This window comes from Acanthopagrus latus, chromosome 16 (assembly GCF_904848185.1).
Source record: "Acanthopagrus latus isolate v.2019 chromosome 16, fAcaLat1.1, whole genome shotgun sequence".
In the NCBI taxonomy this organism is placed as follows: Eukaryota; Metazoa; Chordata; class Actinopteri; order Spariformes; family Sparidae; genus Acanthopagrus; species Acanthopagrus latus.
Genome location: NC_051054.1, coordinates 18,680,460 through 18,704,039, shown reverse-complemented (window position 1 = coordinate 18,704,039; position 23,580 = coordinate 18,680,460). Strand labels below are relative to the sequence as shown.

At 43.0% G+C, this 23,580-nt stretch overlaps 1 protein-coding gene and 1 long non-coding RNA gene across 2 annotated transcripts; both read right to left on the bottom strand.

Moving 5' to 3' along the window:
• Positions 1-464: 464 nt before the first annotated feature.
• On the bottom strand, positions 465-7,952 carry LOC119004656 (coagulation factor VII). Its single transcript, XM_037071770.1, has 12 exons — positions 7,922-7,952; positions 5,068-5,129; positions 4,530-4,657; positions 4,252-4,421; positions 4,081-4,105; positions 3,619-3,732; positions 3,403-3,537; positions 2,654-2,928; positions 2,442-2,556; positions 2,076-2,272; positions 1,840-1,965; positions 465-1,198 (listed from the first exon to the last, which is right to left on the bottom strand). The coding sequence occupies exons 3-12, from the start codon at positions 4,591-4,593 to the stop codon at positions 929-931; spliced, it is 1,491 nt and encodes a 496-aa protein (XP_036927665.1). The 5' UTR covers positions 4,594-4,657; positions 5,068-5,129; positions 7,922-7,952; the 3' UTR covers positions 465-928.
• A 1,372-nt stretch (positions 7,953-9,324) lies between these two features.
• LOC119004668 lies at positions 9,325-23,108 on the bottom strand. The gene is made up of 5 exons (XR_005070265.1): positions 22,684-23,108; positions 22,387-22,547; positions 10,389-10,544; positions 9,803-9,950; positions 9,325-9,689 (listed from the first exon to the last, which is right to left on the bottom strand). It is a non-coding gene; the product is annotated as an uncharacterized LOC119004668 (long non-coding RNA).
• Between the last annotated feature and the right edge of the window lie 472 nt (positions 23,109-23,580).

Below are 23,580 nucleotides of genomic sequence, written 5' to 3'. Positions count from 1 at the left end.
TGGTCTTGGTTTGGGGTCACAGAAGTGTGTGCTGAGGCAGGGGAGCTACACTTTTTGTTCTGCGCGATTAGCAAAGATGGTGTGTGTCTGTATCCTGTCTGTGATCAACAAGCTCAAACCACCTGAGATGATGCAAGAGCTACAAAAGAACACTCACACACATGGCAAGAACCTGCAACCAAAATGGCCAAGCAGACAGCACAGCAGGGTGAGAGATGCTGCGGAGAAAGAAAAAACTGACCTGTTATTACAACAAGCATCATGGTGTGAGACAACTGATGCCAGTGCGCCAAGGAGACCATGTTCTCACAAGATTGGACAGTCAAAAGACATGGACTACAGCTGCAGTGGTGACAGGTGAGGACACTACACAGAGGTCATACCTCATTAAGACAGAGCATTGACCCCTGGTCAGCTGGTCCTTTGCCAACCAGCTGACCAGGGGCCCCCCTTAATTGTCTATATGTGTTTCATGGCCTTTTATTAGTATTGTGAAGAAATCAATGTATAAGGCTCATCCATGGATTACAAGGGGAATACAAAATCCCTGTAAAAAGAAAAAGACACTTTACAAAGAAATTGCAAGGCAGAGATCTAAGGAGGCAGAAATTAAATATAAAACGTCCAAAAATAAGCTAATCAATATTATAGGGATCAGCAGAGGAGATTATTATAGTAAAGTACTGAATGATAACAAAAATATCACTAAGGAAATATATAACATACTAAATAAAGTGATAATCATCAAAAAATGTTTTTGTGAATGACAAGGAAAATTATAACATGACTGATGTTGTCATAAAATTCAATTAAATCTTCCCCTCCCCTGGTGGTGAGGACATCGCCTGACGCTCCCGCCTGACCAGCCAGTTAAAGTTTCCATGTTGCAGCTCATCTGTTCTGAGATCATATCTGCTTGTGTTCAGGTTCAGGATGATGAAAAGTCTTTTCTGTCCGAGCTGCTGGTCCGGTTGACGTCCTCCCTCTCCATGGTGTCTCTGATCCAGCTCAGGAAGTTCCCAAGCCGGGTGTAAACTCCATACTTCCCCTTGGCGGCACATTTTTCCCCCCAGCTGACAACTCCTGTCAGAAACCAGGTCCCTCTGTAATTCACCACCATTGGTCCTCCACTGTCCCCGCTGCAGGCGTCTTTACTGATGTCCAGGTAACCTGCACAGAACATGTTGTCTGTGATCACCTGGATGACAGAAACAACACGTGTTACACATGACGGCTTCTTTAAACACAGATTCTCAGATTCTAAACTTAATATCTTCTAACTGGTCTGGTCCTCAGCTGTCTAATGTTTTGAAATGTTCATCACATTATCTTTCGTCTCGTCCTCAGACTTCCTTCCTCTCTCTCTGACTCTCTCCAGAAGTCATAGCGACAGATCACCACATGAAACTTACTGTTACCTTGAGGAAACTGGAGGATTTCTCTGGTTTTGTCGTTAGAAAAATTTGGGATGATGTAAGAACAACACTCAACAATTTGAAGAACAAAAGTTGAGTCATTTTAGAGACATTTTGCAGAATTAATACAACAAATATTTCCCTTTATGCATACTACGTACTACTTACATAATGTTTAACTATAAGGTTCCATGAATATAATTTAATCAGTTATTTAACTTATTCACAGTGACACATGACAGAAAAAGCTGACATTAAATGTGGCACATTGAATTGTCAGAATTAGATGAAAATGTACATATAATTAAAATAACTGAAGTCAAATTAGTTTATTAACAGAAAAATCAGACACCTGATGGCCAGACTGACTGTAGCCAAGCTGTATGTGGTGAATCAGCTGATTAAACAGTAGGTGTGTGTTCACCTGTTCAGTGGAGGCGATGCAGTCACTGTAGCTGACCACCGGCAGCGTCACCTTCCTGAGGAAACGAGACGACCGGCCCAGGAAGCGAGTGAGACCCCAGCCTGTCACCACACCGCAGTTACCTTCCTGGAAACACGCATACACACACACACATACACACACACACACACACACACACACACAGCTCTGATCTCAAGTCCTTCCACACAACAACTCTGTATTGTAGGTGACATTACCTCCAGCAGGTATTTGGACAGGTGGTGGTCGGGGAGGCAGGCGGGGGTTGCGGTCGGGCCCCTGACGACGGGGCGGTCGAGGTACAGCAGAGCGATGTCACTGTCGTAGGTGAACGAGTGAAAGTGAGGATGAACAAAGATCTTCTGAACCTTCATGCGCTGCTCACCTGGGTCAGCACGCTGCTTGTCTAAGTCTCCTACACGCACAAACACATACACACAAACACACACCACTCAAAAATGATTCAGTGTGTTGCATCATAAAAACACAATACTCTGACTAAATTCTCTGACTTCTTCTGCAATGACCTAATAGATTCGATAAAAAGGACAAGTTCGCCCAATGAGTACACGGGAGTGTTGTACCTATGGTAACATGATCTGCCGTCGACTCCATGCAGTGAGCAGCAGTGACGACCCAGCGGTCAGAGACCAGAGTCCCTCCACAGAAACCGAAACCATCAGGCCTGTGGACCAGGACCTCAACACGCACACACACACACACAGACACAAATATAAATATTAAAGCTTTAAATACTTGTAACCATGTATGTAACTTTATTAAGATGTCTTCTCACCTGCCAGGGACTCCCTCCTCGTTTCTCCAGGTCTCCCCCCACAATACGAGTTGTCACCCCATCCTCTCCTCCCCCCTCTTCCCCCCTCACCTCCGTCTCATTAGTTACTGTGTTCTCCGTCGTTGTGTTCACTGTCATCAGTTCACCATCAGTCTCTGTAAAGTTGAGACTCGTCTCCCTGCTGTCAGCGCTGATGTTTAGCAGCTCAGAGAGATTCCACAGAGAACGCCTGTAGGACAACAGCTCCAGCTGCTGGCGGCCGCAGGGGAACATCACTACACACCAACAAATACACAGAAAGTGATGATGGAGAGGTGTGTGTAGTGTTCACACCTGTTCACACCTGTTAACTGCTTAAAAGGACCACACTCATGCACTTCTGTACTTCTTTTACTCCAAAAATCCTCCACGGTCACACTCAAACCAACGAGTGTGACTCCCTGTCTGAAGCTGATCGATTCCTTCGCAACAGGAACATCTTTGAAATCACAAGTATTCAGTTTGATGTTTCAGAACAGCTGCATGCTTCACTGGATGACACAGTGACTCTGATTGGGACTGTTTTCAGCAGTAGGCGAAGACGCTGCTCTGATTCTTGTGTCAGCAGGATGGTTAAGTGTCATCATTAATGTTAAATCATTAATACATATGCAGTAGTATCAGTAGTATCAGTTGTATTATGTGTATTCGTATCAGTAGCACTGTGTGCAGAAGTTACAGTGGTAAAACTCGTGTTGTGTGAGTGTTACCACTCTGGAAGCATCTCTGTCCATCTGGCTCCAGTTTGAATCCGTCAGCGCAGCCACACTGAACTCCAGCTCCACCCGGCAGGTCTCTGCAGTACTGCATACAGCCACCATTTCTATAGCGACACTCCAAAACCACTGCACACAATACACACAACATTACTACAACAGAACCCGACTGCTGTAACCATGGTTGCCGGCACAACAGGTGCTGTTTACTTGAGTCACAGGTGTCGCCGTGGTACTGAGGAGGACAGAGACACAGGAAGTTTCCTCGGTCCATCATGCACATGCCTCCGTTCAGACAGGGGTTGGTCCGACAAGGGTTCAGATCTACCACACAAAAGAGAGACACCTGAACACATCATGACCAGGTAGAATGATGTTATCCAGCAGGTTAAACTTCAATTAAAAGAAATTAAAGTCAACTCTTAATCATTCCAAATTCTGAAATAAGTTGAATTCAGATTATTTAGATGAATCCAACAATGTGATCATGACCCTGTCAGAGTGAAGAAGGAAAGCTCCAGAGCAGCTGCTGGATCAGTTGTTGAGATTATTTTGTTCATATCAGGTTGGAAAAATTTATGAGCTGGTTGAGATGAATCTTAACATTCAGACATCATCAGTCTGAACATCTGGGATCATTTGTTCCATAATGTTGATGATGAAAATACTCACTCGTGTATTTGAACCAGAACTCCAACTGTGGGGCAAAAACACTCAAAGTTAGACCCGCACATGTTCCACCTGAGTGACCACCACACTGTCCTGCCCTCGGCCCTGATCCTCAAGTTGGACCACATTGTTCTCCTCTGGGACCCTGACCCATAGTTTGGACATCCTTCTCACCGTCTTCTCTTTGGTATGGAAGATCTCGGCAGCTTCCTCCCGTGAGCAGGTCTCCTCGTAACACTCCCTCTCCAGGTCTCCAGGTAAGATCTCCTCCAGCAGGGAGTTGGCTCGGCGACTCCTTGAGGGCGAGCGGAGGATCTGACCTGCTGATGGCCGATCCAGGAACACTGGGGAGGGGGGGGACAAAATAGGAGAAACACTTCACACAAGCAGGAGAGCTGCGAGCAAATATCATGATAACAAGTGAGGTGAGATCACCTGTCTACCAGTCCCACCTGTACACTGGAGGAGTGCAGAGCAGCTGAGAAGAGTGCAGAGAGTCAGAGCTGTGGAAAACATGCTGTCTGTGTGTCTGTCTGCCTCTGTGTGGGTCTGTTTGTCTCGTCTGTCTCTCCGTCTCTGTCTGTGGAGATAAACAGCAAACACGTTGTTCTGTTAGATGTTTCGTGTTTATGTTTCTCTCTGAACATGTCGATGTTTTAATGTTGTGTATTATCAGAATCCTGCTGCATTCTGGGAACTCTGGTACATCTCCAGAATGTATTTCGTCTTGCGATTGTCTTTTAATTGTCTTCATACTTTGGTTGACAAGTTGTCATGTGAATTCAGGTTTCGATTTACTTTCAATCTTCTGGTTTCCACGCAGCTGTTAACTCGGCTACAGATCTCATCGAACAAACACCACCACAATCCTTCAGTCCTGTTGATCACTGTTACATGATCCTGAATTGAGCTGTGAGCCTGAGGTTGAGAACCTCGGTGAATGTAAGCTGAAGAATTAGAACCTGTTTCGCTGTGAGTGGACGGTCTTACCTGTTGTCTTCTGTTGTGTGCTGCTGTCTCCCTTGAGGACAGTCGCTTTTGTCCGTCAGGGCCTAAAATGGAGGACAGAGCTGATCGATTAATCTTTAGCCACAATTCAAATATTTACACACAAGACGTCACATCAGGAGCAGAGATGACACAACAAGAGACAAGTCCTCATTCTTTCTAACTGAGAGTTCTGGCTTCCAAAGGAAGGCACCCAGGAGGCATCCGAATCTGATGCCAGAAACAAAATGCCATCAGGGGACGGCTTTTGCGGTCGGTTTCCATCTGTCAATAACCACTGTTAAGATCTAAACCTAACCCAGCGACTCAAGGATCTCAGAAATTGTTCGCACAGGATAGGCATCTCCCTCACTTTGTTCATTCACACGACGGAAATCCACAGAAAACGGGGGGGAGCCACTATCTTTCCTAGGTACCAATACAATAGGGGAAACCCATGGTGAACAGTAAGGAATGATACCCTGTTGTAGCAATCTGTAGGGTGCTGGGTTACCACAACATCATGGTTTCATTTGATTTTGTGTCTCCACACTGCTGTGCAGCCAAAAGTACTGTTGTAGACCTGGGGATTGTTTAATAACAGTTGATGCAGTTTTTCGGCCTCCTTTCCCATTAAGCCACTTTCTTTAGCAGCTGTATGTAGCAGACCACCCAAGTCCTCACCCTTTGGTAAACAGGCTAGATCACAAAAATTGTCACCAGAGTGGCACAAGAGCGGTAACATGGGTGGCAAGGAAGTATACAAAATAACACTGTCTCAAAGTGACTCCTCTCTTCCATGCACTCTGGTTTGAGTCTTTTCTTCAAGATCAACATAATCCTCAGGAAAGCACCCTGAAAGTTTTCCGATGTGTGGATTCTCTCTCTTACTGTCTCCCACCTATCATGTGCAGAACCATGCAACACAGTTCTAATGGTTGCCAGAATCTCACCATGGGAAAGTGGATTCAGAGAGAGGAAGTCCCTACATTTTTGCAAAATCACCAACAAATCAATATCATCCTGAGGCCCGCCATGACAAGGGAAAACCATTCTTAATGGGAAGTTTGCCTTCAGTCACTCTATGTAGTTCATCCTGGCCAAGCTGTATAGAAGCTTGGATTTTAAAGGGATCCCAAATAAACACAGTTTCCTCAATACAAATGATAGATTCAGCCAAGAAAACCCAGTAGGTCCTAAACAGACCACTGTTGTTGGCTGGTCAATGAGGTTGTCAATGGGTCAGGGTTAGGTTGGGCTAAAATGCAGCACTCCAGGGAGCACTACACTTAGGGCCTGAGCAAGGAAACCTACAAGGTCCCAAATTATCACGTTTTTCACTGCCTGAACATACCTTAAAACTCAAACATTTTTGACTTATAACTGCCATATACTTTAATGCACATTCAGAACTCTTATATCTTTGCTAAATTCCCTCAATTATGCCGACTCTCTAGATATAGGCCATGCCCATTTCTGCCTACTTTTTTTTTGCAAATTGGCAAAATATATCTAAAACATACTTTTTCAAACTCCTCCCAGGCAATTTCACCAATTTGCATAAAACACACAGCATCTGTGGACCCGTCTGAAAGAAAGTTATCAAAATTATTTTGATATTTCAACAAATACTCAGGTTATTAAATGACTCTATAGCACCCCTTGCATGTTAAAAATCCAAGCCCTGCCTCCTACATGTACATACATGAATGACATTCAGTATGCATATGTATCCTGACCAGACTCACAAAAAACACAGGGGTACCAAACTGTCACTCCAACAGGAAGTCGGCCATTTTGATTCAAATTTCCCATTTCACCACCATTTTGATCCATTTCCATGCCTTCCTCAACAGAAGGTGTTGCGTGAAAAAGCCCCGAAGAGACTGCGAGGGCCCGTTCATCACCGCTTGCGGCTTTAAATTTTATTATTTTACATGTACCCTCGATATAACAAAAAAGAAAAAACACCAACAAAGCGATTTCAAAGTAAAACGATTTCAAAATCATTGCATTTTGAGTTTATTGGTGGCTAAGGCAGCATCCCAACACCTCAGCAAACAAGCCAACTTTAAATAAGAATAATTAAGAGCACTGCAGCTGGTCCCCCTCCCCCACACTTGTGTTTACCTGAACTTAACATTGATGAAGCCTATTTGGACGGCTGCCATTATTTGCATACATTGCGTACATCTTACAGCACAAATCCACAATCTCCACTACTCTGGGCCTTTTTTTTTTAATTTCCTCACCTGTTAGTTATGCCATTGGATGCTCTAACTATTCGGCATTTTGGCAATATGAAACTGGTTCAAAACAAAATGTATCACCTGTTTCCTATACTGACGAGCAGCGGGAAACAATCTTTTGCCCTCCGAGGGGGCGTTCCCCTGTGAGCGTTACGTCACGTGAAACCTATGACCAACAGGCAGTGGGACAAACGCATTTTGTATGTATGATATGAAATAAGTTTTAAATCTATGAAAACATGTTGACAGCCCTTGTTTGATTAAGTCAGTCCAGCTGGTGTCAGGTCAGTGGGTTTACCAAAGGAGAGACAGAGACATACTTGTTAACTCAGTTTTGAAGACCAGTGTCTATGCAGCATTGCTTAAAACACATATTGTAATAAAGTTACAAAAACAAATTTACTGACTGTTACAATGAGTAGCATAAAAATGCATTGTTAAGGAAATACTGGTGCCTTTTCATCTTTGAACTTTTGTACTAGAAAGGAGAAATCATCATGTAAGTCATTTCTGTAGCAGTCCAACTGTTTGAAACTTGTTATATTTCATTGATTGGGGCTGATGATAAAAAAAATCCCTCAAGACCGGTTGACGGGAATTCAGATCACCTGTGCATAGGGTGGAGAGACTGACTCTTGATTGAGGAGTGGAAACATCTGGGGGCATTTCCCTCCCAGCCAATCATGTGATGACACCCTTTTTGTGAAGGCTTAAAAGAAGTGGGGAACAGAGCACAGGTGGCTTTCACCCTCATTCTGAATCTGCCCCTGACCTACTGAGAGCCTCAATCCCCTTAGATTGCCAGACAAAAACACTGGTCTGCTTAGGCCCTTATTTGGTTTTCTTGGCTGCCCCCATCATTTGTATTGAGGAAACTTTAGTCATTTGGAACCTCTTAAAATCCAAGCCCCTATACAGCTTTAGTTTTCTATTTTGTTTCCCTTGGGCTTGTAGGGGGCATATGTTTGCTATACCCTCAAGAGGCATTTGTTAATTGGGCGTTCCCCTAGATCCTCAAAGAAATGAAACTACTGCCAAAGGAGGTTAATGCCCAAACTACTGCCTCAGTCACAAAAGCAGAAAAGGTGGTTTATTGTCAGCAGAGTTGCCCAAAATGTGTATCTGTCACTATCTGTTCCCCACAAAAAACAGCAGCACTAGCTGCATACCCACGCGTCTGAATGTATGTCATTGAGTAGTTAGAGTAATGATGGAATTCTCTTTCCAAAAAGTAATGTGTTTTTTTTTTATGTTAAAATGACCCAGAATGTTAAGATCAGATGAACAGTCATCAGTGGTTTGGAAGTGGATGTCTGGCAGTGGTTCCAGGGAGGGGAGATGGCTAGAAATGAAGTGGTTAATGGCAGAGAGGTCATGCTGCTTTTCCTGTGAAAGGGAGGCTGAATAGTTAAAGGATCACACGTGACAGCCATTTCCTCCTCCTCCTTTCCACACAACCTCAACAGCCTCATTTAAAAAATACCCCCACAGTTGATTTTTATACCCCCCCCCCCCCCCCCTTTTTTTTCTTTCATGCCGTGAAGCTGATTTAAGAAAACCAGCAACAAGCCTCCCCAGAGGCAGTTTGAGTCATTTACACATTCTGAAAATGTAGTTTTCTAAGCTTTTCCAATGATGTCACATGGAAATCTGACAATATTTGAAGAAGTCTCAAAACCCTTTAGGGAGAAAACAGCCCTAGAACATTTGCAATTCTAACCTCCTGGCTAGACAACACAACACAATCATTTTTGTATCTCATTAGATAAGCCCTACCCCCTACATTCACTCAGTGGTATCTGTTAGCCTGCGGGGCAGAAAGTATTGCAGTAGTTTGAACAATGGTTATCAAAAGCAGTTGTCATGTAATGTGTTTTCTTTAAGCACTTTAGTGGACTATGAGAATTAGAAGGTACTTTATTGAAATGTAAATGCTTTTATTACAAAAAGCCCCTAAATATCATTAACACACAGGATAAGATGTTACAGTCTCTTGTGCCATAATCCAAGGTATAAACCACATCTACAGCCACATCTGTTTAACACTCTGTAAAGCGTGAATGCGACATGCGTATCGTTTTGGTCCTCTATAAGTGAAATTTAAATTGAAATCTAGAAGTGCAGTTTAGATCAGTCTGTGGCTGATCAGCACATTGTGAAGAGGGTGTGAAGGAGAATCCCATTATTTGGTGACGTCACATCTGCATACTCTTCTGTGCTGTGACCTGCCTGTTGATGATCAGTCCAGGTGGGGCCAGGACACAAAGACTGTCAACAGGTGGCAGAACCGCTGAATTTCACAGTTGCTGGAATTCAACAGGTTCTGCATCACAGTGAGTTCTTGCAAGTACCACACCTGGTCTCTTGGCATCAAAGCTGTGACAGAATAAGCACAACAGGTCATTTTTAAACATGGCTAACCATTTTCTCAAAACACTCATGTCCATGAAATTTTTATGTACACAACATGAAAGTTTAAATATAAATACCTGAAGTGCTGATAACTCGATCTATGGGAGCTTTCGTACTTGGGACTCAAATGCTTCTGCCAGTCGAAGGTCTTGACTAACACTCTGCCATCTGCATTTTCAACAAGCTGTGGGATATTGAGGTGACTCTCAGGAGAGCCGTTTTCCACTACCGAATGACAAAAGAACAGAAGAGAAAGATCTTAAGTTAAACGTTTCATTGACATGAAACAGAACAACACTGAAGTCATTCATGTAAAAAGCTGACTTTTTTTTTTTTTTTTTTTTTTTCAATTCTTATGAAGACTTGACAGCCGTAGCAGGGCTACAGGTACTATGGCTGGAAGGCTCAGCACTACAAAAATAACGCCATGTGTCTAAATAATGGCATGCTTGATTGTGTTATGTATTGTGCAAAAAATGCTAACCTTGAGACATCACCCAGCTTCTCCACATTATTTCTAGTCTGCTTCATGCAGTAATGCTTCTCCACTGTTGCACTGGGTCAGATAATCGGCCACCAGTGACTTTTCAGCTTCTGTGAAGCTCTTAGTTGCCATCTCAAATATTCTCTGCCATCTGGCTGTTCACTGGCAGGAGGTTGTACCTTGTGTGCAGCCGGTTCAGGTCATCGGAGGCATTGTGGATCTGCCTCCCTGAGGTGGAAAGGAAGAATCTATCTTCTCCCTCCATCTCATCCTCCACATCCCTCCTGGTGGGTCTCAGGAGCTGTGGCTGCACCAGTCTGTAGTACACTAAACCACTGTTGGCAGGGGAGAAATGGGAACTGAGGTTAATTTCTGCTGTGACAGAAATTATGTTGACAGGAAATGTGAACTTCAGTAAATCCTATGCAATGGTTATCGGGTTTTAATGTTTGACATTTTGTGCAACTCTGAAGTCCTTAAACACATACGTGTCATTGACGAATATTTTACAATAGCTGAATGTATAGCAAGAGACCCGCCTGTGTATAGAATAGATTGTGGGGATGAGGTCGTGAAAGGTACATTCTGAGCCAGAGCTGCAGCTAGTAATTACTGAAACACAAGACTTTTAAAACAGAAAAAACATGGTCCTTGTTAACTGGTTGGGGGGGTGGCCTGATTCCTGAAAGATATTGTCAATGTGTGATAAAAGCTGTGTTCAAATGGTGACAAGCACACATTCTGAATAGGGGCTCACATATATCAGAGCTATGGAGAAGGGCTTTTACATCACCCTCCCAAGTAATTCATTGCATATCCAAACAACAAGAGATGGCAATATCGGACGAAGTTGGTCATTAGTTAATAGCCCTGATACATGCTGATTTATTTAAGGAAAAACTATTGCTAAATGGGGTTTCTCTGAAACTTGTACGGTCAAGACGAATTTTGTCTGCCAGAGTATTTGTACAAAAGGTATCTGTTGCCCCCACTATGCGACTGGCTCACAGCAGAGCTCTACAGCATACTGATGCTAAATATGTTAGACAGTCGCTTTAAAAACTTTCTCCATCCCTGCTGGAACTAGAGTGTGCACATGGATGGAACTGTTTGACACCACTAATCAAAACCCTATTCTGGAGAAAATATCTAGCCGCCTTGGCATGAAGTGTAAAGACATCTTGCCCCAATAAAGTGTTTCACATCGGATACCGTGGGGGTGACCCCCGTAGAATCCCTCACAGCATTGCGAAGCTTATAAATACTTGCAAGACCCCCTGGATTAGTGGGGTCATAAGTCTTTTGCATTGTACTATCCATGTTAGAGATGCAACAAGAATGACACGCATGTGTTTCTTACAAAGACTTTATTTGCGCACACACACGAAATCGTGGATGATAAAGGAGAACTAAACTGTTGTATCCCACCTCAATGATCTTCCCCCTTCCAATAGTCACTAATAACTCTCAGTTGTACTGTTTATGTAATCGTCACTGATCTTTGTCATACATCCTTGTGATTTGATCTGTGATCCTCACTACAGATTTCAGTCCATATAGTATGGCCTCAGCAGCTCCTTGGATCCTTGCCTCATCCACAGATTCTCTTTGCTGTTAAGAATCTTTGAATGGCAGGAATAAATGGATCAGTCCACAGTCTCTCTGTAAGCTGCTCAAACTTGGTCTCGGAGAAATAGTCCGGGATACCCCACACAGTCATGTTGCTTCTGACTTGGGTGATCTGGCAACCGTAACAGATCTCCTCCCAATACTTGTAGACAACGCAGTTCAGGAGGTGGAGGAGGATTTTCACCCCGTCTATAAAGGCATAAGACATCGCTTTGCCCCTCTGTCAAATCTTGTGAGTCAAACACCCAGAGATGATGGCGGGGTCCGATCCATCAGTGCAGGAGCGCCAGGAGATGAAGGCGGCTGCAACATTGGATCTGTCCGAAGCAACATCGTTTAAGTATCAGATGTAGGAGTTGTTGGCTCAGGAGGCGTTTGCTGAGGGGATGGTAAAGGCGACCAAGAAGGTGGCCAAACCAGTATCGGGTTATAAGGAGATGGCGTGAGTGATGGTAAAAGGGATGGAGATGCAGGGCTGTATTCTAAAAATAGAATGAATGAATATCACGTTTAGGTGTAGATCAGAAATTAACCAAATGTAGCTGCGAATAAGGTTACAAGAAGTTATTCATAATATGCCTACCATTTGTTATTAGCAGTCTGTGTCTGATTTTCAGGCGACATATCGTCAAACACAAGGCGTTTTCTAATACAGTTATTGATTTTGTCTCATTTGCCTCAACTTCTCTAAACATCCTTTGCAGAGTCCGCCAGTCGCACCACTGGATAAATGTGTTTGAACCACAAATCATCATGTTCAAGATTTAGCGGGTACGGCTGATTTTTCAATTCTTCGACCTCTGTGAAGACAGAGGTTGATTGCGGCCAAACACTGATAAAAACGATCACCCACAACCCGGTAAAGCTCTGGGCCTGTAGCACTGACCAACTGCAACACACAGACCGTCTCCGGATACCCGGGCTGGTCAAGGTCTGAGCAGACGACAGAACAAAGCAGTTTCCAGTCTTTCAGACGTACTCCCATCCTGCGCTACGTCAACTCCAGAACCAGAGTCCGAGAGACGGTCAACACTCATCTTGACTCCTCCTTGACATCCTGATATTTCACGGTAGAGACATACTAATTTAGACCCACATACTCTAGATCCAATCCCATCCCTGGGATAGTGCTAGCATTGGTGGTCAAACCAGACACTTTACGCTTCCTTCCTAAGCCGGACACCCGCAACGGCAGCGCCAGGGTATTGACAGTGTGACACACCAACACCGCAGACCTCCAAATCGATACATCCGCTGTTTGCAATGACTGCGAAGGGGGTTCCTTGTTGCTCTGAAGAAATCCGAGGGTGAAATGACCACGAATGACCAGGACTTGTATACAGTTTTTAGTCAGGGGGGGAGGGAATAAGGCTAGAGGTGTGATCACCCGCCCAGAAGGCGTGGGGCACACACCCACAAGGTATGGATACACCCACCTAGGAGGTGTGGTCACACCCACATGCATGCACATTATTTTCACACACTTTATCATTCAAGTCATCAGTCAAATCACCCAGATATTCACCTAAGGGAGGTATCCACTCCCCCAGCTGCAAAGTGACAACACTGTCAGCATCACAATACAGCACACGCCGATCCAGCTTATCCAACGTGCATGAGCAGTGGTGATGGCTCCGATGAAGATGGTTACATCTTTCGTTCTGGCTGCTTTAATGTCACCATGACACAACTGCACCATGGCCACATCAGGTGTTTTGACATGTCCTGGATAGCCAATGTGTCTGTTTGTTAGGGAAATGCCACACCTCGTCAGTGCGCACAACTCTGTATCCTTTTTCAACCTTTTTTTTTTTTTTTGTTTGGTTTTTGAAGCTCAAATGAGACCCACACACGGACAACTTGCCTGTCTTTGTCAGACGATAGATACCTCCACATTCGAGTCTTGAAGGTTCTGTTAAAACGCTCCACCACGCTAGCCTTAATTTCGTTTGATGAAAAATGCTGGATTTCATACTGAGCCAATAGCTGTTTATTAAACTCTGTGCCAGCGTCTGTTTGCAGTTTTGCGGGTATACATCCTTCACTCAGAATGTCATTAAAGCTTTTGTAACACAAACACCTGATTTGTCCTTAAGGCATCTGACCCATGCATATTTAGAGAACACATCAATACACATTAGCAGAAATTTTACGCCATTGTTTTCAGCAGAATAGTCAGTCATATCCACTAGATCAATTTGGAACTGTAGACACCCCTAACCAAAACCCTATTCCGGGGGAAAATGTCTAGCCGCTTTGGCATGAAGTGTATAGATATCTTGCCCCAGTAAAGTGTTTCACATTGGATACCGTGGGGGTGACCCCCGTAGAATCCCTCACAGCATTGCAAAGCTTATAAATACTTGCAAGACCCCCTGGATTAGCAGGGTCATGATAAATCTTTTGCATTGTACTATCCATGTTAGAGATGAGACAAGAATGACACGCATGTGTTTCTTACAAAGACTTTATTTCGGCCAAGAGACGCATACAAACACACACCCATTGAAGAAATCGTTTGATGGGGGGGGGGAGTAAAATACAATTATACAAGTCATTTAACACCAAGTAGTTGTATACCACCTCAATGATCTTCCCCCTTCCAATAGTCGCTAATAACTCTGTATTTATGTAGTTGCTGCCGATCTTTGTGTCATAAGTAGTGAAAATATATACACGCACATGCGTGGGTGTGTGCCCACGCCTCCTGGGTGGGTGTATCTTTCACAATTTATATAAGTTAAAACCACAGATCGGTGACCTTTAAATACAGTTTGGGAGATAAAGTGAGAATTTCAAAACTTCGGACTGCTCAGAAAAGGTTACGAACAAACATTTACAGATGAATATTTCACAATAGTCGAATGTCTAGCAAGAGATCCGCCTGTGTACAGACTATTAGGGGGCAACAGACACCTTTTTTACAAATACGCTGGCAGACATAATCTTAACATGAAACTGTATTTGCACCAGTCATGAGAGAATTCATCTTTTGACCGTATAAATTTGAGAAACACCATTGTAAGAGGACAATACACAAGAGTTATCAGCTGATACAAGCCACAGGTCGACATCTAAAAGACAGATCACTGGCCATATTGCGTCGAGATTTCGGTGCTGGTTATACATTATTTTGTTTCAACCTGGAGCCCGACGAGTGGAGTGCTGGGAATGTATCACTAAAACAGGCAATGTGAGACTGGAGGCCCGATTCAGAGTTCCGCTGCCTCGTACAGTTAATTTGATTTGTTATTCGGTCTTCGATTCAGTTATCGAGATATCAAACAGACAAGTACTGATGGATTACTATTAAGATTATGATGTATAAGATCGAATTAACTAGTCTTGTTAGGAAAAGAATTATTAACGGCACAGATTTCTTGGGGGTTTTAGCCTGTGATCAACTCCCTAAGCATGATGTTTATAAATACTCTGATTGTAAACACCCATCCCTCTAACATGCCTGGTGAACACTGGCTGGCAATTTATATCACACAACACAGACAGGGGTATTTCTTTGACAGTTTTGGTAATCCACCTGACAAATTTCCCAAGGAGATAAACAACTTTCTGCTGAAAAACTGCGCAATTGTGTCTTATTCTAGAAAACAGGTTCAGAATAACCTGACTAACATGTGGCCCACATTGTGTCTTTTTTCTCTGTCATGTGCAAAAAGGGGTACCGTATTCACAATTGTTAAACATGTATGGAGCCAATCTTGTATGTAACGATGCAATGGTGTGTCGATTTGTCAACAAGATACGTCCCGACATGTGTCATGGTTATAATTTTTACATGTGTGCAGTATGGAAAACAAATGTGTATCTCAATGATAAACGGTGTGTAAAACCTGTCACATCAAATAAATATAGAACTCAATTTCATTTTAAATGGTTGTCATTTCTTTATTCACACTGCAAAATCATTTTATAAAACTGAAAAAAAATAAGAAACAAGTCCTTTGACAAAACAGTTGATATAAAAAAATAAGAAAAGATCTAGAAATTTACAAGTGTCTAGTCATTGAAACATTGTGAGCCAAATAAGGATTTCATAATACAAATTACATTGTCCATTAAAAATAACCAATAAAAAAAATAGGAAAAACAAAATAGAATTCACAATACAAATTACAGCATATGTAATGACAAAAATGCAGATCAGAAAATAGGAAAATTAGAAATTTAACCAGGAGTTATTCCAACTGTCTGACTCAAACCCAGGTGTCCTAAGAGGTGTGCTGACTCTGTGTTGGCTTCCAAGTCTTTTTCTCTTTTGAGTAGAGCTGTGACTCAAGACTCATCATCAAACGTGTCAACGACCGCTTTATACTCAGTAATAGCCCTACGCACCATAGTGTTAGGGATAGCAGATAAAGGAATATTTAGACGTGCCATAGTTTTTAAAAGACGGTCCAGCCTGTAGGTCTTGAAACGTCTGAAACGTTATGTGTTGCAGTGACACTTTCAATCAGATCATATAAATGCGAACCTCGGACAGGACGGCTGTTGACAACAATCTCACCCTGATCTGTCCACGAAATCACGTTTTTTTGCCCGGGCTACAGCTTCAAGAATATGTTCAGCGTTTTTCCTACTTCTTTTAGGCATGTGTTTTAACACCTCTTCTGCGATTAAATCTTTATCACCCTCATCTGTCTGGCAGATTTAGGACATCAATCATTGTTTTATCCAATTCATTTTGCGCCGTTTGTCTTATGGGCCTGTTCTGCTCGTACTGTTGCGGCTGTTTTAAGGCATCCAGCTGATGCTGTGGTACCAGGGACATTTTCTGTGTATGCTCCATAACTTCTGTTAAAGAGCGGTTATAAAGGTATAGCTGCTCCTAGTAGAGGCAATAAAAAAACTTCCAGACTGATACTCTTTTTCTTTTTTTAAAAGTGACTTTTTTGTCAGCTACTAATCTGATGATGGCTCTCCTCCTTTTTAGCAGTTTGTATTGTTTATCAGTCAAAGGGATGTTGCCACTTAACACGTTGAGCTATTTCACACAGTGCATTGATAAAGTCTGGGCTGGCTTTCCCCACTATAACCCTTCGTACACTCGGTGTTTTATATAACTCCAACAGACCCAGATTCCTCTGCATACATAATGACATGGTTAGCCCTTCTGTTTCTTAGAACAGCTTTACTGTCTGACTGTGTGTGTGTGTGTGTGTGTGTGTGTGTGTGTGTGTGTGTGTGTGTGTGTGTGTGTGTGTGTGTGTGTGTGTGTGTGTGTGTGTAATCTGAGTCTTAAATAATCAGGCGTCTTGGCTTTATAATCAATAAGAAGATAGCCGTAAGTGGTGCTGGTGGCGTCATTAAAAGCCTACCGGGAAACATTTGTCTGCCTATTAACGTGATCTGGTATTTATCTCTAGGATTTTTAAACAAGACAAGGTAACTGGTGTTCAAACTAATAGTCCGACTAGCTTTACCTTGAATAAACAAGTTTTGGACTAGATATATACACAACTCAGATTCCTATGATGAACATATTTGGTAAAAACATTTTGGACTTCTAAATTATTACTAGCATCATTCATTAAATCGTCTATTATAAGCAGGTTTTTCTCAGGGGGTAACACATCACACAGATTCAGGAGACCATTCACAAAATTAATGTCTCTTATCTGCAGCAGCTGATTATATAAAGGTTGCCAACAGGAGTATATGTACACAATGTTGTCAATATTGTGCGATATGACCAATGCTTTTTCAACAATGTTTTTGACAAAAAAAGTCTTCCCACAATTTGAAGGCCCACTCACCACCAGACTAAATGGATGTTGTAGTCTTTCATCAAATTCTTGGTCTGGTCTAATAGCCATAAGGCAGGGTGGTATAATCACTCAACACCCTGCGCTTGTTGTAAACGACCTGAACTTTTTTCGTGACTGTCATTCTTGAGGTGGAAGTGCTTTTTGTCTCTTTTGATGGTCTCAGAAACAGTCACCACGTGTGCGTCTGTATTCTGATTGGCGACAAAAGCCTGAACCAGACCCACAAAAGACTTGTGGGTGGCCGCCTCTGTTTTTTGAGTTCAGCGTCCCTTACATTTAACCATTGTTTTGCCACGAGCGGTGTGATAGGCATAACATTTCGGACCCCCTGACACAAATTCTGTGATATAATCTTCTTCTGGGAGGTTACACACATTGCCATCATTCAACTCGTCAGTCAAATCACCCAGGTATTCACCTAAGGGGGGGGGTATCCAATCCCCTGGCTGCGACGTAAAAACACTGTCCGTGTCACAATACAACACCCTCTGATCTAGCTTATCCAACACATCATAAAGCATGAGACGGGCATGGGCAGTGGTAAAAGCACCAAAGAGATTTACGTCTTTCGTTCTGGCTGCTTTAATGTCAGCATGACACCACTGTACCATAGCCACATCGTCTGATATGAAACAAAACTGTCGCACATCATATTGGTCACCAAACATAAGCTGAGTGAATCTCTGCGATTCTGTTATCAACTCACATGATGGTAGGTTATTCCGCATGCTAAATCTGCCCCACAGTGAATTCAGAAGAAGTTTGTCGCAACTTCTCACCGCCTTGTTGACGCAGATTTTGTCTGGGTCTAGCCGGATGCCCTCCTCTTTGAAATACTCCTCAATGTATTTCTTTTTCCTCAGACGTGCCCTGGATAGCCGGACGCCTCCTGCTTACATTTGAGAAAGGTCTTGACATAATCCTTGAACAAGGTGTCTGTTTTGTCTGGGAAATGCCATACCTCATCAATGTTTACGACCTTGTAACCTTTTTCAACCGCCTTTTGAAGCTCAAACGAGACCCACATCACCTCAACTTCATGGCCATATCTAACCTCCAATTCGTTAACTTTCAACATGAACTGTCCGTAGAGCACGCTGTAAGTCTCTCTGGTCACAGGATTTAAACCAGCTCGAGCATAGCACCTGACACACACCCATGGTAAAAACACCCTGCGAATTCATAACACTTTTTTTTTTTTGTATCAGGTTGATGCCCATCCACAAAATACGGACCCATCTGATGTTCCCCTTGGTTAATGGCATGTTTTTATCTCGATCTTTCGAGTGTGGCTCAGATATTCAAGCCACTGTATCGACACGTCTGAAAACGCCTTGTGCTGACCAACGTATGCACCGTCATACGTGAGAGCGAGTGTGTCTTTCTTCAGGAACAAGGTTTTAAACACACCCATACAACTTGATGCCAACGTAGTAAACACAAAGGGGTCAAGTTCTGTGCATTTCCGAAAAGTATCCTGGTAGATGCTACATCCCCTGAGCAACACATCCACGTCATTGACACAATACCGCTGAATCTCTACCTCGAAGTCAAAGGTTTCTCCACAGACAGTATCATACCAAGCCATGAATGTGGTTTTTTCGGTGTCACTCATACCATCATAACCGTAGTAGTATGGTGCCGGATAGAGGCCCACATACTTCTCGTTTCCCGCTGTGTTGAACTTGTGAGGGAAATAACCTTTCATTTTGTCCTCTAAGCCTAATGCTGCTGGTATTTTTGACAGGATGTACAAACAGCGCTGGGTAGATTCTTTCAGCTTTCTGCCCATGCGTCTGTCATACATCAAAATGACCCTGCTACCTCATTGTCAGCTCTGGGGTTATTCCCTGTTTAATCATATATTATAATAAGATATAATTGTCAAACCCTGATGCGTTGTGTGCGATGAATGTGAATTCACTATATTTGTTTTCGGTAGCGATCCACAAATTTCACACAATTGAGCCCAGGGAAACGGTACATGTTTTTACTGTCAAGGTCTTTTACGCAACAAAAGTTTGCTTCGTGTCGGCCATTGTGATACCGGGTCTCAAAATCAAATACTAGGTATGTCGTTTTTTTCTTTTTTAAAGGCTGAATGTAGCACTGATGTGGTGCCTTGACATCCATTATTTCTTCACCACAGTGGCGACATCTAAGAGGACGACATTTGTGTGTTTTACCTCCCTTCAGGTAAACGCTACCACACGACTCACAGTACTTAAGTCTATCACATGGTGTTTGCCCGTGTGTCTCTACCATTTTGTGCTGTCTCAGACAAAAATCAGATCTGCATATACGTTTGCAATCACCACATTTTAGTTTTGGTTGGTTGTGCGTGACAGATGTCTGTAAAACAGACATTGCACCTGAGTTTGCAGCTATGACTCAAAACTGCCTCATATGTTTCGTAACAATAATTACACACATGTGCTGAGCCAAAGAATCCTGCCGGGTTTTCTATTAAATAATAGTGATTATCCTGTAAGTATAACCAGACAGTATGTTTGCTGATCTCATCATGTGTCTTATAACACACCAGACGTTTGCGACCGGCTGTGTGGTGGAATATGATTTTTGCTTTTATCTCCCTTTCAAACGCCGCTACTTTATCAAAGGACACGCTGGTTGTAGGATCGCCCATAATTTTCAGATGAATGTTTTCTGCATATATGTTTGCTCATTAAATTGTTCATGCCCTGTTCTTTTTCTCCCTTTTTTTTCTGTTTCTCATCTTCTGCTTTTTGTTTTCTTAAAATGCGCAAGACAGAGACTGAAGCACAAATTACCGGCATTGTCAGGATTGTAAAGAAAACGTGTTCTCTGACAAGATCTTGTCATACGGTATTTTATTAATGCTTTTACGTCTTCCTCCGCTTCTGTTTTGCACCACCGTGAGAATAAACTAATTCGTCATCAGACATGGACGTGTCATTACTCTGCAAAACTTGCGAAATCTCTTCCAGAAACAAATCTGCATTGTATTGATTGATAGAGTTTAAAATAGCTTGCACATCATTGGCGAGGGACGGCCCTCTCAACACCGCGTTTAAAATACTGCCGGGATGCGCCCTATCTAATGCGCGGTCAATCACACCAGACAACCTTTCTCTGATTCTCATCGGGACCAGCTCGGTGTTACTGAGACTAATGTCTCTGAAATCGAGACGCTGGCACCGCTCGAACGCATTACAGTTAGGTTTGTCGCGGACTTGTATTGACGGTCTCCCCTCATCAGAATCACCATCATCAGAAACGGACATTGAGCCACGCGCAGGCATTGTTTTCTGTCCTACTTCCCTATCACCACTACCGCTGCCTATCTGGTTTATAGAACCAGACTCACTAACACTGCGTGGCTCTACAGGACCCTGCATCGTAGTTGTGTCAGGCTGAGCAGCAACATGTGTTGAATCAGCTGTGTTAGCGGTATCAAACCCTGCGCTACAGGAACAAAAATCTACATCATTGTCATCTATTACGATAACATCAGTAGTGGCATCAATATTAACTGGTGTAGTATCCACAACACCAACCATACTATCATTATTGGATATCTCTATAACAAAACCTCCACCGTCAACACAAACATTGTCAGAAACACATTCACCAGCCTCGGTCACATCAGCACTAGTACTAGCACAAGCATTTTCATTAGTCATGGTCACATCAGCACGAGCAGATGCAGCAACACCTTCATCATTATGGTTTGTATGAGCACACCCATCACCAACATAGGCAAAACCAGCATCATTAGCAACAGTACGAGCAGTACGTCCTCGGGTTAGAGCAATGTGTGTCACACGCCTTGTCAAGGCTTCGACTCGCCTGGCCCTAACTCTGGCCCATCTAGACAATGTGTCGACATTGCCACCATGAGGCAAGCCTTTTTTTTTTTTTGTGCAAACCGGATATACCTGCCCTGAACACCCTCTGTAGTAATAGGTACAGCTCTCTCATCAGAGTTCCAATCAACATCACCGCTGTTTAAAACGGTCCATACGGCATCTACAAGTTCGAATTTTTTTAAGAGGAGGCATGTCGATTAATAATCTGATAAGGAGAGACACAGTAGAAAACCTAATTCAGAAGCCTCTGCACCAGTGTTTCGAGCAAAATTGTAATAGGTGTTACAAGCCGCCTGCTCCCCCAACAGTTGCCTCACAGCTGCAAGTTCCTCTTTATACTTCGCTGTAGAGCTACTTAGTAGTTGTACAATTTCGATTAACTTTTCATTTTGTTTTTAAGATTGTTTTCACTTGCAGATTTTTCCAAAGCTATGTATCACTGCTTTAATTCTGTAAATTCACTGTTTACCACTACAGCCAATCGGTCAACTGTTATCCACAGGGTGTGGAATTAAGTGGTGTCTGTGTCTTCGCGTCTTGTTGTACAGTTAGACCAAGACTGCTGATGTCTAGCTCTACTCCATAACGACTACGTAATTCGGGCAGATCAAAGCCCTCTGGGGAAGTGAAATGCAGTGATGAGGGATCCTGATTGGTATTTCGATCATCAAACACGCCTGATAAAACCAGAGAATCATCTAACCCTAAACAAACCGGAGGCGTATTGGCCACACCAACCACATCACTGTTAGGACCCGCCGATGTTGACAGTTGTATAACACTGGTTGTGTCCTGACTTTCTATTTGAACAGTCAGAGCTGGTAATACATCTGTTATGTGATTAGAAGGTGTACTGGACCGAGGAGTTGCATGGGCAATAGTACTGTCAGACACAGCGTTTTCTACAACACCTGTTTGAGAAGTTGTGATCACAAATCCGGGGGCTAGCTGGACCTCATCACAGGGTGTTGCGGCAAGCTGCACAAGCGTCTGCACTGCCTCATCCACTTCTCTATGCAGAGCCACAAGCTCTGTCCCGGCCTCTTCAGAATGTGATGTAGTGTTCACTGACCTGCGATGATAAGTTAGAAAATGTAAAAAATGAATAAAACAAATCAGCAGCAATAATTATATTGTAATGACGATACTGACAATAATAACACACACTGTCTACTAATGTAGACTGTTAGAAAATAGTTATTACACACCCTGTATGCTTGTCAGGCTGGTCTTATTCCCGCGGCGTTTTCGGCGCAATAATGACTTTGTTCCAAAGGCTTTCACACAAGCTGTCAGGTCGGGATAAAAGGGAAAACTATGGAAAGGGGAGGGTGGACCCAAACGCAGTAAATACGGGAGGCAAAGGTAAGGAGAACAAAAGGCGAGCTTTAATATAGCAAAAGCCGAATGCAAGCAAAAGCCAAGGCAGACAAAACGGGACAAAAAGCAAAGTAACAACTGAAACAACCAGACAAAGTAGCAACTTAACAGCAAGACAAAGTACAAAGAAAAAAATCAAAGTTCAACTTAAACATGAAAATCTTGAAACCAAAACATACCAAACCGGGGCAGGAGCATGGACAAGAACATGGACAAGAGCATTCAGAAACAGAAAACAATGACCAGACAAAGAGTGAGGGGAAACACAGAGACTAAATACACAGACACTAATGACATGATGAGGAACAGGTGAGGAGAGAGAGGAGGAAGGAAGCCAGGTGAGATAATGAGGGGGAGGAGCACAGAGGCACAGACCAGGAGGGAACAAGACAACAGACAGAGGGAGCCAGAGGGGAGAACACGAGACAAGGAAAAACCAAAACACAGAACACAAGACATAGAAAAAAGGACATGAATCAAAACCAAAAACCAGATACAAGGACAAAAACAGGAGTCATGACACAAGCTGGGGTCCTGGAAATCTACAAACAGAAAAACAGAGTTATCAGAACTGTAAACCACCGACCTGTTACTTTTTATTCAAGTATAAACCAAAATAAGGCCTCACCGTCAAGGTCTTCTTGGTCCTCCGCACTAGTTCTGTTTCCAAAAAGCTATCCGATCATGTTTTTGCACAGCCCTGAGTATTTCACCAGGAGGTTGTG